This window comes from Hemitrygon akajei, chromosome 15 (assembly GCF_048418815.1).
Source record: "Hemitrygon akajei chromosome 15, sHemAka1.3, whole genome shotgun sequence".
Classification (NCBI taxonomy): Eukaryota; Metazoa; Chordata; class Chondrichthyes; order Myliobatiformes; family Dasyatidae; genus Hemitrygon; species Hemitrygon akajei.
Window position 1 is genome coordinate 81050716 of NC_133138.1, and position 17683 is coordinate 81068398.

General features: G+C 42.4%; 1 protein-coding gene across 3 annotated transcripts in view; it reads left to right on the top strand.

Moving 5' to 3' along the window:
• LOC140739502 (dihydropyrimidinase-related protein 3-like) overlaps positions 1-17683 on the top strand; it is a 223962-nt gene that overhangs the window by 128502 nt on the left and 77777 nt on the right. For all 3 annotated transcript variants that reach the window (XM_073067857.1, XM_073067856.1, XM_073067858.1), the window contains exons 4-7: positions 395-559; positions 14902-14963; positions 17141-17221; positions 17554-17622. In XM_073067857.1, the coding sequence (XP_072923958.1) occupies positions 395-559; positions 14902-14963; positions 17141-17221; positions 17554-17622 (377 nt within the window). The remainder of the gene's footprint in view (positions 1-394; positions 560-14901; positions 14964-17140; positions 17222-17553; positions 17623-17683) is intronic.

Below are 17683 nucleotides of genomic sequence, written 5' to 3' on the forward strand. Positions count from 1 at the left end.
GTAGCAGTTGGGGTACTTTGGTGTGAGAGGCATTGACCACCAAACTGAATCCTTTCCTTGGAAATTTGATTAGACTGAGGGAATGCTGGTTTTGCCTTAAAGGCAGGAAATGCTAAAAAATTATATATTTTGATTTCAAATTTCCAGCATCTTCCTTTTTTTTTAAATTGTTGGCACTTTCCTTTGGTTAGTCAATCTAGAAAATAAGGATGTAGTTTTGCATCTCTCAAGCTCCTGAACTCATTCAGTCCAAAGGCGTAAATGTCATTGTACTTTCTGTTCTTATCTGAAGATTTTGGATTGGCAGGATTGAACATTGAATGGAAAAATCTGAAAGGGTGTAGATAGATATTTGAGGCATTGTTTGAACTGTCCATTTCTTTCCTCCTCACAGTTGACCATGTGATCCCGGAGCCGGAGAGCAGTGTCATCGCCGCGTACGAGAAGTGGCGGGAGTGGGCAGATAGCAAGTCGTGCTGTGATTACGCCCTTCATGTGGACATCACTGACTGGAACGAGGGAGTGAAGGAAGAAATCCAGACCCTAGTCAAAGAGAAAGGTCTGTTTAACACTGTAACTAATTATTTTGATTAGTGTACATTGTCTGTTGACAACATAGTATGCAGTTTGTGAGCAGTATGTAACAGGTTTAACCCATTTCAACCTGCACTTCAAATCTTTGTTCTTGGGAGAATCATAATCTACTGATGGTAAAATGAGTCCTTTCATTATTGGTTTTGACCCGACTCCATGTTGTGGGAATTTCCATCTGTCTCTTTTCCATGTTTTGTGCCCTTTACTCAATTTAATCATCTATCCCACAGTGATTACCCTTTCCACAAACTTTTCTCCATTTTTCTTTGTTTCCTCAGCTTATTTTGTTTGTGACTATCTCCATCCTCTTCCGATCTTTATCTTACTACTGGTCTATCTGACTCAATATTTCTTTGTTTCTGTCTTGCTCTTTTTTTAATCCTCCTGTGTGTTTTGCTCTGTCCACCTATTCTTGGCTATTATTATTTCCATATTTATCTGGGCTGTGAATGCCATTGCATTCCAGCAGGCCTGAGATGGCAGGGGTGGGGGTGGTGCTGAGCCCTGAGCTCACTATTAGCAGTAATAGTTCAGTACTGGACTAGGCAATAATTGACCCCACATCCCTGCAGAGAGAGTGTTGATATTATTGATGTTATGAGCCTCTCCTTTGGAGTTAACTGTGTTTAAAATGTGTTTCAGCAGAAGCTCATGTTTGCCTTTCCAGTTCAACGCACTTTACTGCTTGTAGCTGAATGACCAAATGTAAGCCAGTCCTTCCTGCTGTGAAGAGCATGGTGCTGATTATACTTGTAATTTCTGTACATGCAAAAGAGAGAGGAACAAAAAGTTGCTGAGAACTCTGTCAAAACTTGTGTCTTCCACTATTGAAGCATTTTGATACAGAGAAATTGTTCATATTGAGATGACAGTCAGTGATTACCGCGCTCATGGTTGGCAAACGAATTGCTGAGGGGATGAGTATTTTATGGTTATTCAGCATAGAAACAGGCACTCCATTCCACTAAGGTGCCGAGGGGTCTGTTTCCCTTTTCCGACTCTGAAAGGGCCATGAAGTGCTTTTGATTTTAACTTTTGAAAGAAAGTTACTGTGTACCTGGGAAAAGAGAAGGGAGAAAATGGTCCTCAGGAAAGGAGTGGGAGATCAGGACCATTTGGGTAGGTCTAAGTGACCCAGCAGAGGCAGTGTGGGTTAAGACTGTCTAATAGCATGCTGAATCAGTGATCTGGTCTTTCCTGTTTTGCCAAAAAGCTTGTTTTCAGAACCTTTGATGAAAAGCACTATGAAGTTCAAAGTAAATGTATTATCAAGTACATATATGTCAACATATACAACCCTGAGATTCATTTTCTTGCAGGCATGCTCAATGTATCCAATAACAGCAGCAGGTCAAAATGGAAGACTTTGGAATCGTAGCAGTTGACAAAAGTGCTGACACATTAAAAAGGGGAAATGCTTCTAGCGGATTGTGAATATTCATGCTCTTCATTCCTCACTGTCCTTTAAATCTCAACTGGTGTGAGTTTTGTGGTGTTCTCCCCTCAGCGATTCAGCATTGGAGCTGCGCTTTTGCTTGGATTATCCAGCCCAGTGAACGATGCGTTGCTGATGCATGTCCTGTGTAATGCTGGTTATCAGCAATGACTGTTTCTTAGAAGTGACAGCCTTTGGGGATTGGGAACAAAGTTGTACAAACAAGTTGTACAAAGCCCAGCACAAAAACACTGCCAACATGGATAACAACATTTTGACAAGCAGCATTACCCAAAGAGGATGTTGACTCCCATATGCATAAGTAGGGTGGGTCTGTGAAGCTCTGACAATCTAACTAAGAATGAGGAGTAGAATTCACGCAGAAGAGAAACCAAAGGTAGCAGCTGCATAAAATCACCAGCCTATTATTGTCAAAGCAGCAGACAGGAGGAAAGGACAGCTGATCACAGCTCTATTGCAGAAACCTCTGTCTGCTACAACGACGTAAAGGAGCTGTTCTCTTCATCACGAGTGTTAGGAAAGTAACGTTACTGTTAACGAGGGCAAGGATGAGATTGCTTGGAATGAGGACATTGGGGAAATTCAAGAAGGCTGTCTGTTGGAGAGCTGGATTCTCATTGTTCATTGGTCCTGCTGGTCTCTATATTCATCTCCATGTGAGAGGAACTATGGAGAACCTTTCCCTCAATTGGCTACACCCACAGAAATAGATTTCCTTGTACCTACTGCCTGCTGGCATGCCAGGGTCTTCACGAATGTGCTTGCAACAGACTGCTGGTTGGTGTTATGCCCAACATCTTTGCCCCTCTGCACTTCATCTCAGGCTGCCTCCTACAATGTTGTATCTCAGCTTCAGGAAGCTTCCCACTGGAATACAGCAAATCCATAAGTAGGAAACTGTTCAGCCAAGGATGCTTCCAGTCTTTGTCCCTCCAGACTGAGCCATTGGGCTGCAATGTGCAGGTGGGGCTTGCTGTCAGAGACTGCAGGCTTCTTAATACGCACAAATCGAGGGTCCTCCACCAACCTTGCACTGCTGTAGCACTATCCTAGCCAGTGTTCAAAGCCACAGTCAAGTGTATTGTCATGTGCACCAGCATACGTAAGTACAGGTGCAATGCAAAACTGAGCTGTAGCTGCATCGCAGAACATAGCACTAACAGTAAAGTTCTATGGCAAGAGTCTGGTATCTGTGGACTGCTTGTACCTTAAGAGCCTTTCCGCAGTGAAGACTGACAGCAGTGATGAATTTCACCATCACTTTGTGTGCCAGCGCATCCTTTGTCAGCCATAGGAATAACGTGTTTGAAGATCAGGAACTGGAACCCAGGACCAAGCTTGTGCTCTTGCCGGCAGCTGATATCCTCGTCTTTTGTTGGCTTCAGTGACACGGGCTACCTGCTCCAAGCACCTCAGTGTGCAGGAGTGTGAGCATTAACACTCCGTCTACAAAGTCTTCCAAATCCGTAATCATGTGTCACAAATATTCCTTTCGGCCCACCATAGAGCAGTACAACCTTAGCAAGCCCTTCAGCACAACTTCCCCTGCACTGGCTGCCTACCCCCCATCCCTCTCTTGACGATCAGCCATTACCTGTGCCCTGCACTTTAGGTATAACTACGTACCTGTATCTCCTATCGGTAAACCCCTCTGTGTCCCGAATGATTCGAAGGTCATCCAACTCCAAGTCCCCAATGCATTCTGTAAGAATCTGCAGCAAGATGAATTTATTCCAGGTGTAGTCATCAAGGACGCTGGAGGCCTGCCTGTCTTCCCACGCCCCACAAGAGGAGCAATCCACTGCCCTGATAGTCATTCCCAGTACTCTAACTGTACAATAAGAAAGAAATTTGCCTTACCCTCTGCCTCTCCTTGCCTTAGCCTCTTAACTTCTCACTCTAACCTTGACTCGGTCCCACAGTAGCCACTCCGTTTAAACCTAACTTTTTAATGTCGCGTGCCAAGTGTCTAACAACACAAACTATTTCAAGTTCTCCAGAAAGTCCCAGCTTCTTGCTTTTTAAATGTGGTGTTATTCTCCACGGTAAAAGCGAGAGTGTCCAGAGGGTGCATCCTCCGAGCACCAGGGCAAGTGGGATATTTAGTCTTCTACAGTGGGCAAAAAGCAAAGCTGCTGATTGTAGTGGCTGGTAACGTCAGCATACAGACGGTTTCGAGTTGCATATGGACTGGGAAAATACGTTCAACATGAATATGTCACAGGAGTGTTTAAGTTTCAGGCAGTTTAAATGTTAGTTGTGTAAGAGGTTGGTGAGGCTTAATTTGAAGTATTGTATGCAGTTTTGGTTACCTACCTACAGGAAAGATGTAAGTAGAGTTGGAAAAAGTACAGAGATAATTTACAAGGACGTTGCCGAGTCTGGAGGACCTGAGTTATAAGGAAAGATTGAATAGGTTAGGACTTTATTCCTTGGAATATAGAAGGTTGAAGGGAGATTGATCGAGGTATACAAAATTATGAGGGGTATAGATAGGGTAAAGGCAAGCAGGCTTTTTCCTTTGAGGTGGGGTGGGACTACAGCTAGAGGCCATGGGTTAAGTGTGAAAGGTGAAGAAGTTTAAGGGGAACATGAGGGTCATGAGAGTGTGGAATGAGGTGCCAGAACAAGTGGTGAATGTCATCGATTTCACCATGTAAGAGAAGTTTGAATAGCAACATGGATGCTAAGGGTATGGAGCGCTATGGTCCAGATGCAGGTTGATGGGAATAGACCGTGAAACACTCAGGTTTCCTCAGATTCACGATATATGCCTGGTTCTTACTAATGGAGCAAACCAAGATTTTGCTTCAAATGAGGACTTAGTAAAGTAGTTTACTATGGAAGAAGACATTAAAGAAAAGGTCATTGGTATTTTGATTGACACTGTACCTGAAACTTCAGTGCATTTTCCCAAGCTGTATGACAATATCATGCACGCAAGAGGATTTAACCTCATTGAATAGTTAACAAAAGATACAGAACGCAGTCGAGCCTTGACCAGTCCTTGTTGGAAGTAAAAGTAAAGTGGAGGAGAAGTAAAAGCACAAGGTTTACAAGAACAGGGCAAGGAGGATCTGGTAATGATTTTGTGGCAATTGAAGAGAAAAATTCATGTTGATTGTTTTTTTTTCCCATAATGAGCAATATTCAAGAGAGTAGTAAAGATATCAAGACTGAAAATGTATCTGCTGTAAACTCAGCATGAAGTGTAATGTTCTAATTAGGAGAGTCAAGGTCAGCTAGCATTAAGTGCCAAGATGATGCTATTCCTGACAATAGCTGGTACATTTATAATTTCAACACAGCTGTTCTGTGAAGAGCACGATGAATGCAAAAACCTGTGAGGGTTGGAAATAAGTTAACTTTTTTTTTAAAAAAAGGACGAAGCAGTGTGACATTGTTTCTTAATGCTGCCATTTCTCAAAGGTTTGACTTGCGACTGTCCCCAGTTTTCAGTAGTATATTGCTGAATCTGTGAAAAGTTCTTGAAGAATCTATCCAAATTGAGCTCATTGTGTCTCTGAAGTACATCTGTAGGTGGTGAAATGGACTTTGTAGGTCATGAAGTCTGAATATACAACATTATCTTCTGAGCTTTTTAGGCAAGGGTTTTTCTTTTCTTAAGTTTGCATTGCAGGGCACTCTGTTAGTGCAGCAAACTTGGGATTCAACTAGAGAACTCCTGTCATTTTTCATTTTGCTAGATAAATTGCCTGCTGCCATTTGAATTCCTTGGGGAGTGAAATTGGTCCTTGGCAGAAGCACAAAGCAGCCAACATTGAATTGGAACTCTGTTTAATACCCTGCCTAATTTTCTTTTCCGGCTGCTGAACACTTTCACCCTTTGTTTAACATTACAATGTAGCTATTCTTAAATAGGTCTAGGAATACTAAAAATAAACATTACTTTTATTGTAAAATATTACACAGCTGATTTCTGGCACATTTGAATTCAGTGGTTATGCAAATACCTTCCGTAGGAAATTGGTTTGGGCATAGTGAGGTGGGCAGTGGGGAGGAAACTTTTTTTTCTAAAACAAGTAGAGTTGAGTACAGTTTGTGCCAAACTTGTTGACTGAGCTTGATGTGAGAATAACACATGGAGTTTACTTAATTTAAAAATGATCAGGTGCTCCATATCTTGAGCCTAAAGCATTGAAATGGTCGTAAAACAATATGAAAATGCAGATGATGGAATTGGACACGGAAGAGAAAATACTGAACAACATCGAACTAGCTCTGATGAAGGGTCACAGGCCCAAAGTATTAACCGGCTCTTTTCCCAGATACATCCTGACCTGCTGAGTGTTTTCAGCATATTCTGCTATTTATTTTAAATAGTCAGTGTTATCAAGTTTAGGTCTGTGACCCGATCTGGCCTCTTCAATCTGAAACGTTTCCCATTTTTCTCCCCCAGATCATTGTATTACATTATTCTCTGATTTTTAAGTAAGTGACGTGTGCGAAGTGTTTAGTCGAAGGGCCGGAAGGGTCTATTCCGTGCTGTTTCTCAATAAAAAAAAAAATTCCTTGAGTTTTCTTTGGAAGTTCAGCTCGTGTCTGTAAAAGAGAAAAAAATTTGCATTTACACAGCATTTGTTCAAGGCTTCAGTGTCGCAATGAAATGAACTCCGTTGTTATTTAGGATGTGTACTGTACAATTTGTGCAGAGACATCCATGAATAATATTTGAAGTTTGACTAGAGGTTCTTTATAAAGACACAAGATGCTGTAATCTGGAGCAAGTAAAGTGCTGGAGGAGCCCAGCTGTCGGACAGCATCTGTTGATGCTGGGAATCGTTGCCGTTTCCGTTCAAGACCTCACATCAAAACTTATTCAAAGTTGGCTTTCCTTGAAGGCACCCTGAAGTGGAGTAGTAAAATGGAGACCTATTCTATTTTTTTATGAACTTCAGTGAACAGTCAGGATATCAGGGATACCTACCTTACTCAACCGCCTGGGTGATCTTACAGCCGTAAGAGAATTTTGAGGCTTCAGTTTAATGTCACATCAGGATTGCACCTGTCCTCTGTTTTACACCGGTGGGTTAGCGTGGCCTCCTGCGCTCACCACTATCCTGAAGATTTGGTAGATTTTGTGACCAGGTTGTAGTACGCTCATTTCTTCAAAGGTGGTCACAGATCAAAAGTACTTTAAGAATAATTAGCCCCTCCATGAATTATTCACTGACTTGAAGGCAAAGCAGAATGTATCTCGATCAATTTGAGATAGAAAATATTACATTTATTTAACGGAGATGGAAAATTTTATTTATTTAGTGAATTTGAGAGAAAGCATTTAAAGTATTGATGTATAACAACATAAGATTTCCAAGCATCCTAGTACTGTTTTCCCTTTCATTAAACACAAATGAGAAAATTTATTTGAAAGTATATTTGTTTAGCTTGTATTTACATGTGTGGCAGTAAATATCTGAAGATTTGCAGCTATCAGTGCTGTACAGCTAATGGAATTCTGTATGGAGAGTGTTTTCTGAGAATTCCAGTAAAGGTTTACTTGGAATTCTCCCAGCTTGAAGAAGGACTGACCCTAAAGCTTGTAAATAAACCCTGGCTTCTGCTCAAGCACAAATCTGTGCAAATTTTGCAGTATTTTAAGATGTAATCAGTTTATAAAATAAATTGATTTGTTATTTCTTTATTAATAGTTACTTGATAAATTCCCTTAAAACAGTTGAAAATTTATCACATCACATTCAACTCAAATTGCATTCTACCTCCTGTGTCTAATAGATGTTAAACTAATAATAATGTATTTTAAATAGAAGCCAAAATGTTTCCATTTCTGTTGCATTGATGTTTAAACTTTTTTTTTCTAATTTAAAAACTTTGGATCAGAATACTTGTCTTTTGTTGTCCTTGGGGCACCTTTGAATTTAAATTAGAAGTAGATATATTGACTGTGATTAATCTGATCTGGCACTGTGATCAGTTTTTGGAACAATTTTTAGTGTAATGTTTTTACAATATAATGGCATGGTTATAGGATCTTGCTTAGCATTGAGTATGACTTAGCTATTTAAAAAGATAAATCATGCAATCATTTGTGCTGGTTGCATAATTTTAGAGAATCAGGCCAGCAAGGTCAGTGGAATTAAATAAATGTGCCCGTGGATAATAAAGGAGGACAAATGCAGACATCCCACCCTGCAAAAACTCATTTCAGGGAGGTAGCACCACCACCTCCGCCCCCCAACTCCATATACCACCCCCCACCTGGTCGACCTCCAAGGGTATATGCATACAGGACATTTTATTATGAAAGGACACAACAATTTATTTGATCACATATTGAAACTATTTACACACACGTGTGTGTGTATGTTTGTGTGTGCGTGTGTGTGTGTATATATATATATATATATATATATATATAAAAATAAAAGTGTGTGTGTATGTATATATGTACCTTGTTGAGTATTTTGTTGGCAGTCTCAATGCTAATAGCCAAATGCTAATGCAAATAGCTTTTCTGCTTTTGCAAACTTTCCTTGTACTGTGACGTGGCTTGCTTGGCAGATTTGAGCATTTTGCCGGAAGCCTCAATCTCATAACAATCTGTGTCCATGAATTTGTTAATTTTGCAAGATATCAGATTCACAAGTGTTCTGTGAGACAGCTGACTTCTGAATTCTGTCTCAATGTGACGCACCATGCTGAATACCCTTTCTACATCACAGATAGAATTTGGCAGCACCAAAAGCAGCTTCATCGACCGGCAGAACTCTTTGAATCTGAACTGCCCTGTGCTCACAGATTTTACTGTCACTGTTGTTATTTTTCACCCCTGTTAGGCAGGGATACACTTTAGTGTAGTCTGGGGTGAAGTACGTTTTATATTTTCTGTTTTTGGAACACTCTGCCATGGCACTGCAGGACACTGAAGTGGACTGATGGACAATGAGAGAGAGAGAGAGAGAGAGAGAGAGAGAGAGAGAGAGAGAGACTGGAAAGCCCACCCACAGAGAAAACTGATGGGCCTCGTAGCACAAGTAGCACTTTGGGTAGATGGAGCTCGTCAGCCTGGGAGGGCAATCCATCTAACTGGGGGAAAACTCTGATTTCAAACCTCCCTGCCTTGCAGACATACCCACTCGGGGGAAAGGCTTCGGGAGTAAACCCTGAAGACAAATCTGGAGCTGGAGTCCCTAAGGCAGTCCATCGTTACCTTCAACCTCGTTCTGGCAACTCCAGCGATGACACTGGTGCCAAGCTGTTTCGACCCTTGCCCTTCCCTTGGACAACTCCATTTTGTTCTTCCTGAATTCCCTCATGTTCTCTCTGGTGCTCCATTTACCATTAACTCAAAACAAGACCTTCAAGGTTCTCTGGTTAATGACCAATCTAAAATATCGTGTGTCCCTCACTGTGTCAGTTTCTCCATACAGTACTGATCAGAAGTTTCCTTTGTGTCCCTGACCTGATGAACACCCTCTAAAGTTGACAGCATTTCAGAATGCTTCCTGTCAAGGTCTAGGTGTAACATATGATCTGAAACACAAATCAGCCCGCTGTCCTATTGTTAGTAAGTTTACTCTGTAACTCTCCGTAAAGTTCTGCCTAACTTGCTTTGTAATTCCAGCAGCTTCAGTTTTTATCTTGGGTTTCCAACATTCACAGAAACACTGGAAGTACTCTGTAGGTCAAGCAGCAATTGTGGGAAGAAACCTGTAGCATTTTAGATTAAAAAGGGTCCCGAACTTGAAACATTAAACCTATCTCTCTTTCCCTAGGTGCTGCCAGACCCGAGTGTTCCTAGTATTTTCTGTTTTTCAGATTTTCATCCCTCACAGTCAATCTCTCTTCCATGCTCCCACCTCTCTCCCTCTTGCTGTACCTCTCACTCTGACACTTTTAACAGTATCTTTGGCAATTAGTAATTCATAGTCAATTAATGCATCTGATTAGCAGAAACTCCTGACAGACTCTTTGTGCTACAACCATGCAGGGTGCAGGTGAGACTTGCATGCCGTTCTGGCCTCCTTACTTCAGGAAAGGCATACTTGCTTTGGAGGTTGTGTAGAGGAGGTTTATCAGGTCGATTTCAGTGATTGGTAGGGAGTTTTATCGGGTTGATTTCAGTGATTGGTGGGGAGTTTTATCGGGTTGATTTCAGTGATGGTGGGGGAGTTTTATCGGGTTGATTTCAGTGATTGGTGGGGAGGTTTATCGGGTTGATTTCAGTGATTGGTGGGGAGTTTTATCGGGTTGATTTCAGTGATTGGTGGGGAGTTTTATCGGGTTGATTTCAGTGATTGGTGGGTGAGTTTTATCGGGTTGATTTCAGTGATTGGTGGGGAGGTTTATCGGGTTGATTTCAGTGATTGGTGGGGAGTTTTATCGGGTTGATTTCAGTGATTGGTGGGGAGGTTTATCGGGTTGATTTCAGTGATTGGTGGGGAGGTTTATCGGGTTGATTTCAGTGATTGGTGGGGAGGTTTATCGGGTTGATTTCAATGATTGGTGGGGAGGTTTATCGGGTTGATTTCAGTGATTGGTGGGGAGTTTTATCGTGTTGATTTCAGTGATTGGTGGGGAAGTTTATTGGGTTGATTTCAGTGATTGGTGGGGGAGGTTACCCTTTGAGGAAAGATTGAGTTGCCTGGGATTATACTCGCTTGAATTCAGTAGATCTTATAGAAACGTATAAAATTATGAAAGGGATAGATAAGATAGAGGCAGGTAAGTTGTTTCCACTGTTAAGTGAGACTAGAACTAGTGAACATTAACTTGAGATTTAGTATGGAGAAGAGGAGAAACTGCTGTGCCTGAAGAGTGTTGAATTTGTGGGATTCGCTGCCCAGCAAATCAGAGAAGGAAATTACAGAAAAAGGAGGTAGGTGGAGTTGAGCCAACAGCCAGATCCACCATGATTTTATTGAATGGTGCAGCAGGCTCGACAGGCCTGATTGCCTAATCTTGCTGCTACTTGTATTCTTGTATAGTATTGCTTTCTGTGTGTTCCTTGATTTAAATTCTGTTGTGCCACAATTTGGTTTGCTCTACATTTACCTGCACAGGGTACATTTGGTACAAACCAGCATGGTGACTCGTACCACCAAGTTCAAGAACAACTTCTGCTCCGCAACCATCAGGCACTTGAACAAAAGGGGATGGGTGCACTCAACTTCACTTGCCCCATCATTGAAATGTACCGCAACCAATGATCCCACTTTCATGAACTTTTTATTTAATGTTGTTATTTATTGCTGTTAATTTATATTTGCACAGTTTGTTGTCTTCAGCACTCTGGTTGATCTTTCATTAATCTTACAGTTACTAATCTATAGAATTGTTGAGTATGTTCACAAGGAAATGAGTTTCAGGTTTGTATATGGTGACATATATGTACTTTGATAATAAAATTTATTTTGAACTTTAAGTTTAGTCTTAGCCCCAGGAAGGTAAGTTCCTACTGGTTTTGTTTTAGTATTTTGATGCACGGAGAGAAAGTGATCAAATTAATGCAGGGACACCACAATAAAGTGCCAAATAGAGTGTTACAGAGAAAGTCCTCGTCGTGGCTACCCCTCGAGGTCGAGGATGATGGTCTTCATTCCTTTGATCTATTTATGAGTTCAAGTGGTTTATGAACGAAGGAAGTACAGTTCAGGTAGACAGTGCAGAATCATAAGGTAGATTGGGTCGCTTGTCCTGTTTCCTATGTTCTTATATAATGTTGCTTTATGTGTGTACCTTGGTTTAAATTCTGGGGCCTGATGTCTGCAAGTCTCGCCAGGAACCTGACGTCTAAGAGTCTGTGACCAAGGACAGCGGCCTGTCTGTGTGTGAGTGGCTGGGTCGGAGTTTAGGAATGGGGTTTCTCTGCTGTTGTTGCTGTGTGTCGTTTTGCTGATTGTTCTGAGCATTGTATGTTGGCTTGCAGTGTGTGATGATACTTGTGGACTGTCCCCAGCACATCCTTGGAGGAGTTGGTTGTTAACGAAAATGACGCAGTTGGCTGTATATTTTGATGTACATGTGATTAAATCTGAGAGTGTCAAGAATCCATTTTGTACTAGGGAACTTTTCAATCTCCGTACCAGTGTTTGATATTCCTACCCTGTGTAACTTGGCTGGTAACTATATTTATGCCTCATAATCTTAACTATCAGTTCTTTACCCCCCCCCCCCACCTCAGACCTCACAGAGAAAACAATTCACGTTTAGACAACCTTTCCCCCAGAGCTTGGACTCTCTAATCCAGGCACCATCCTTCCAAACCTCTTTAGCACCTTCTTCCAAGTCCTCCATGTCCTTGCTGTAATGGGGCCACCAGAATTGCACACAGCTAGACCAAGAAAAGGCCTTTGACAGGATATCACAAATATAATGCAGGTGGTCCAGAGTTTCATTTTGAGGTGGGAACCTGTAACTGAATATAACTGCTCTTTAGCAAACGGACTTCAGTAATGCAGTGCAGATGACTGGCTGGAAAGCTGAAATTAAACTTTCTGACCACGTCATTCAGGCACTGGTCAGCTGAGAATGTCCTCGAGGGTTTGTTGGAGAAATAGGCACCAAGACCCCAGTAGGTGAGAATGGCCCACCCTATCATGCTCTTCCTGCACAGCCAGGACGTCAGTGCCATTACACGTTGTCCAGGTGGCTGGGGCACAAATGAGACTCCTGTGTGCTTGTAAACTGTGTAAATGGGGAGCTGTAGTCTCCGGTGTACGGAGATGACTGTCAACTACTGCTGGAAGATGAGCTCCGTGAATGATGCACTTTGCCTGGCATTTATGGAACAATAAGGCACAGTACAGGCCCTTCAGCCCACAATGTTGTGCCGACCCTTAAACCCTGCCTCCCAACTAACCCTCCACCTTAAATTCCTTCATATACCTGTCCACCGTGTTGCAGTCGGGCTTAATGCAAGGTGCAGGAGTTTTTATTTATTTATCCATCCGTCCATCACAGAACAAGCTCTTCCAGCCCAATGGACTGCATCACCCATCAAACCACCCATTTAACCCTCGCCTAATCTCAGGACAACTTACAATGACCAATTAACTGTGGGAGGAAACAAGCACGCAGGGGAAGCTCACCCCTACACGCGAGTTCAGACAAAGTCCTTGCAGATGGCGTTGGAATTGAACGCCAAGCTGTGCCCTGAGCTGTATTAATGTGCCGCTAACCACCCACACTACCGTGGTTGAAGGGTACACTGAAACCGGCACCCCTGTCTCCAGAACTCTGTGGCCACTGACTACAGCGTAGGGTCCTGCTTCACCTGAACATCAATGGATTGGCCTGTGCATGATAACCCCTCAAACTTGATGCTGCTGGACTATTTGGGACAGAAAAAAACTATGCTCCATTGACATATAAAGTAAGCATTCCAATGGAATATAAAAATATGCATATTTTAAAAGGGCAGAAAAAAAACTTTTGGAGAAAACCTGTGCTAGAGACAGCCAAATATGCTTGCCGCTTACCCTGAAAGGTTACGAAGTTTCTTTTGCCTGTCATCCAATAATATATTGGAATCACAGTAAGACCTACGTGTTAGATTTTGGGTGAGTAATTGTGTCACGTAACAGAGTATTGGAATTTACACCTCAGGGCACTGAATGCCTGTTAAACCAATGTATTAAAATCATTAACAACAAATTGAGGTTCTTTTTACAATCAATAGAACTTTTGCAGATGCTGGAAATCCTAAGCTACACACACACAATGCTGCAGGAACTCGGCAGGTCAGAGAGCATCCACGGAAATGAACAGTCAGTGTTTCAGGCCGAGACCCTTCTTCAGGACTGGAAAGGAAGGCGGAAGACGCCAGAGTAAAAAGCTGGGGGGAAGGGAAGGAGCATAGCTTGAAGGTGATGAGCACCTCCTTTCAGGGTCCCAAACAGTGTTTCCAGGTGAGGCAGCACTTCATAGAAACATAGAAAATAGGAGCAGTAGGCCATTCGGCCCTTCGAGCCTGCACCGCCATTCAGTATGATCATAGCTGATCATCCAACTCAGAACCCTGTAGCTGCTTTCTCTCCATACCCCCTGATCCCTTTAGCCACAAGGGCCATATCGAACTTCACATGCAAATCTGCCGGGGTTGTCTGTTGTTGTGTCCGGCCCTCCACATGAGGCCTCCTTCACTGGTGTGACTCTTCATAAAATGGGGTACCGCTTCGTCGAGCACCTCTGCTCCATCTATCAAAGGTGGAACTGCCCGGTGGCCAAGCATTTTAATCCCCATTCCTTCCCTGACATGTCGGTCCACGGCCTTCGCTTTTGCCATGATGAGGCCACTGATGGGGTGGAGGAGCATAACGTTATTCTATCTGGATACCCTCCAACTTGATGGCATGAATGGTGTTTTCCCCTTCCGGTAACGAAAATTTTCATCCCATCTCCCCCCCCACCAATTCCCCACTCTGGCCTCTTACCTCTTCTTACCTGCCCCTGGGCCTGTCCTCCATCCTTTTCTTTCTCCTCTGGTACACTCTCCTCTCCTACCAGATTCCTTCCTCTCCAGCCTTTATCTTTCCTGCCCATCTGGCTTCACCTATCATCTTCTAGCTGTTCTCCTTCCCCTCCCCTCACCTTTTTATTCCGGCATCTTTCCCCTTCTTTTCCAGTCCGGAAGAAAGGTCTTGGCCAAAACGTTGATTGTTCTTTTCTGTAGATGTTGCCTGACCTGCTGAGTTCCTCCAGCATTTTGTGTGTGTTGCTTGTTTCGTTGTTATTTACAAAGATGGCACAAATTTATTACTGTGATTGATTCAGAAACTGAAGGTGATGCTCAGTATCTTCCAGGTTATGTATTTTGCTTTTCCTCCTGTTTTACTATATTTTAAAGCTATCTGTTTTATTTCTGACAGGTGTGAATTCCTTCCTGGTCTACATGGCATACAAGGATTTATATCAAATGTCGAACGCTGAGGTAAAAAAACTAGTAAATTCTGCTGTCATCTGCTGAGTTCTGTTCAATGTCCAGAATAATGTTCACACAACTGTTTCATGTTAGGACACATGCTTGGAGTTAGCAAAGGCAGTTTACATTCTGTAAATCCTACATTTTACTGAGGTTGTGTATCTGAGGATTGCTTATGGAGCATTGATCATTCCAGGAAGGCTTGCATATTCAAGTTCCCGGCTGGCTGGCTCTAATGGAATGAGTGCAGATTCAGTTCTGAAGTGTTGCCCTCACACTATTTTAACACCTTCTCTTCCCTCTATCCTTGTCTGAGAGGTTCTCCCAGATCATTCAGTTCTTCATTTTTCTCTATTTTGTTGATTTATGAATAACATCCTTAAGTTGATTTTTGTTCATAAGTCAGAAAATACAGAAAAATCACTTGTAGTTGTGAATGTCATCAAAAGCACATAATTACGATAAGAATGAACAATTACTAAAAGTGGGCTGAGAGAAGAAACTAATTCTACTGTTTTAGAAACAAGCATTTGTACCCACACCACCTCTCTGACCCTTCGCCTTGTCACCCCACCCCTCACCCACGCATGAATACAGCCAAACTAGACAGCGTTACTCCAGAGCCAAGGTACAAAACACAGTACCAACAATCACACGCAGCAGAAAACACACATAGAACATACAAGGTAGCAAGTACGTCAGTAAAATACAGCCATGCAGCAAAATATGTAGTCCAGACCCTGAGTCCACGAATGCCACAGAAATCTGAGGTTGACCGTAGTACAGCTTGTCTTCTGCTGGGTGCACACTGGAGGAGCAGCACCAACTCCAGCCTGGACACTGCCACACCGCCTCCAGTGGAGTGCCTCGATTCCAGTCTGGACACTGCCACACTGACTCCAATGCCACTCTCCTGGAGGCTGCAGTCAGCTGACAACATGTATTGGATTTTTAAATTTAATAAAGTTATGGAAGCTTTCTGCAGATAACACAAGCTTTGTCGAAGGTTCCCGGTCTGAATAGTGGAGAGTTACAGACAGGAAGGTGTTGTTAACTGTCAGACAGATACAGCCAAATAGCATGCCTCGGGTGCCTTTGTACATTTGGAAATGTTTGAGTTTAGTAAGGAGAACTCAGCAGTACATGATGAGCTCTGGCACTTGATTACATTGAATGCTGTTGAACTAAAAAAACTTTACTTTGTAAATGGATTTAAAAATGTGCAGGTGTATTTACACACCTGGTTTTAACTAAATTAATCTTTTTCTGTTTTAATTGATTTCATTCAGCTGGTGGTAGTAACTGTGAGTAAGAACATATAAAGCATTTCACATGTGGGGGTTTACTCACCATTTGGAAGCTTTGGGAAAGTCCAGCCACCCTGCAGTTTCTAACTGCAATTGTCCTGTGCTCTTGGAAATATGGCTTGAGAAGCAGAGGAACATTAGGAGCAGGTCTCAACATTTTCTCACCTACTTGTGATCAATTTCAATTTCCATTGTATGGAGCTAGCATTGTAGAAGAAAGAGGCGTCAATTTGGCCCTCACTCGTGCAGCATTCAGTAAGATCATAGCTACTTATTTCCCTCCGTACCTTTGTCCTTCACTGATCCCACATTCCATACCCCCCCCCCCAATATCTAAAAAACTTATTAATATGTCTTGATTGTATTGAGCAACTGAATCTCTACTGCCTTCTGGGTGGGATAGTTGAGAAGCTTAGGTAGGGATAAGTGTTTCTCCATTTCCATTCAGTCATAGCACTAACATATAAGGCAGGCAATAAATTGAGAGGTGATTGTGTGTGTCCAGCTGTTGTGCAAGTAAGCTCGAGGATGGGTTGTTTTATTGCAGCTGATCCATTTGCGAGGGTGAATCTGTTCAATTTAAAGATGTAGCATTCAGTTAATGGTGGAGAGGAGTAGTGGCCCCAAGGCAGAACAGATGGCTTTCGTTTTGTTGCTATTGATGTTTGGACCAGACTTGATTGGTTAATGTAAGTTATAAAATCAAGGTGGGAGAGAGTAAGGGAGTCAGATGCAAAGCTGAAGTAAAACCTGTGGTTTGTAAGAATGCCATGGACTGCCTTCATGGTAGTCAGTGGCCGCTCAGTGTGAAGGACTTTGACGCATGCCTGAATTGTTTGTTCAATCTGGAAGAATCTGTTTTTCCCATTTGCTTTGCAGCTCTATGACATCTGTAAGTACGTGGGTGACCTTGGAGCAATAATACAAGTCCATGCAGAGAACGGGGACATCATTGCCCAGGTCAGTGCACTCACATCCATCACTTCTATTCCTTCTGTCTGTTTCCTCTTATGTTTGATTACATTAGATGTTACATAAGTGTAGCATGCCTGAGATATAATGGTGACTTTGTAACTCCGCCACCACTAAGGTATTCTTCACCATGTTTGGGTCCACTGTAGACTAATCTTTATAAATTGTCCTACAGGACTAGAAAAAGTAGAAGAGGAAAATGAGAGATTTTTGTTATGAGCTGTTTAGCCTTTCTGTGTTTGGGTTTCTAGTTGTATTTTCCTGGTCATCTGAAATCATACATCAGGTCTAAAGCTACTTGTTGCTGTTTATCTGTACAGGAACAAAGACTCTTGCTGGAGATGGGGATCAGTGGCCCCGAGGGGCACGTGCTTAGTCGACCAGAGGAGGTAATAAGCTGAGCTTCTTTTGTTTCTTCCAGCATTACAGTGGTTGTGTGTGAGAGTGGCA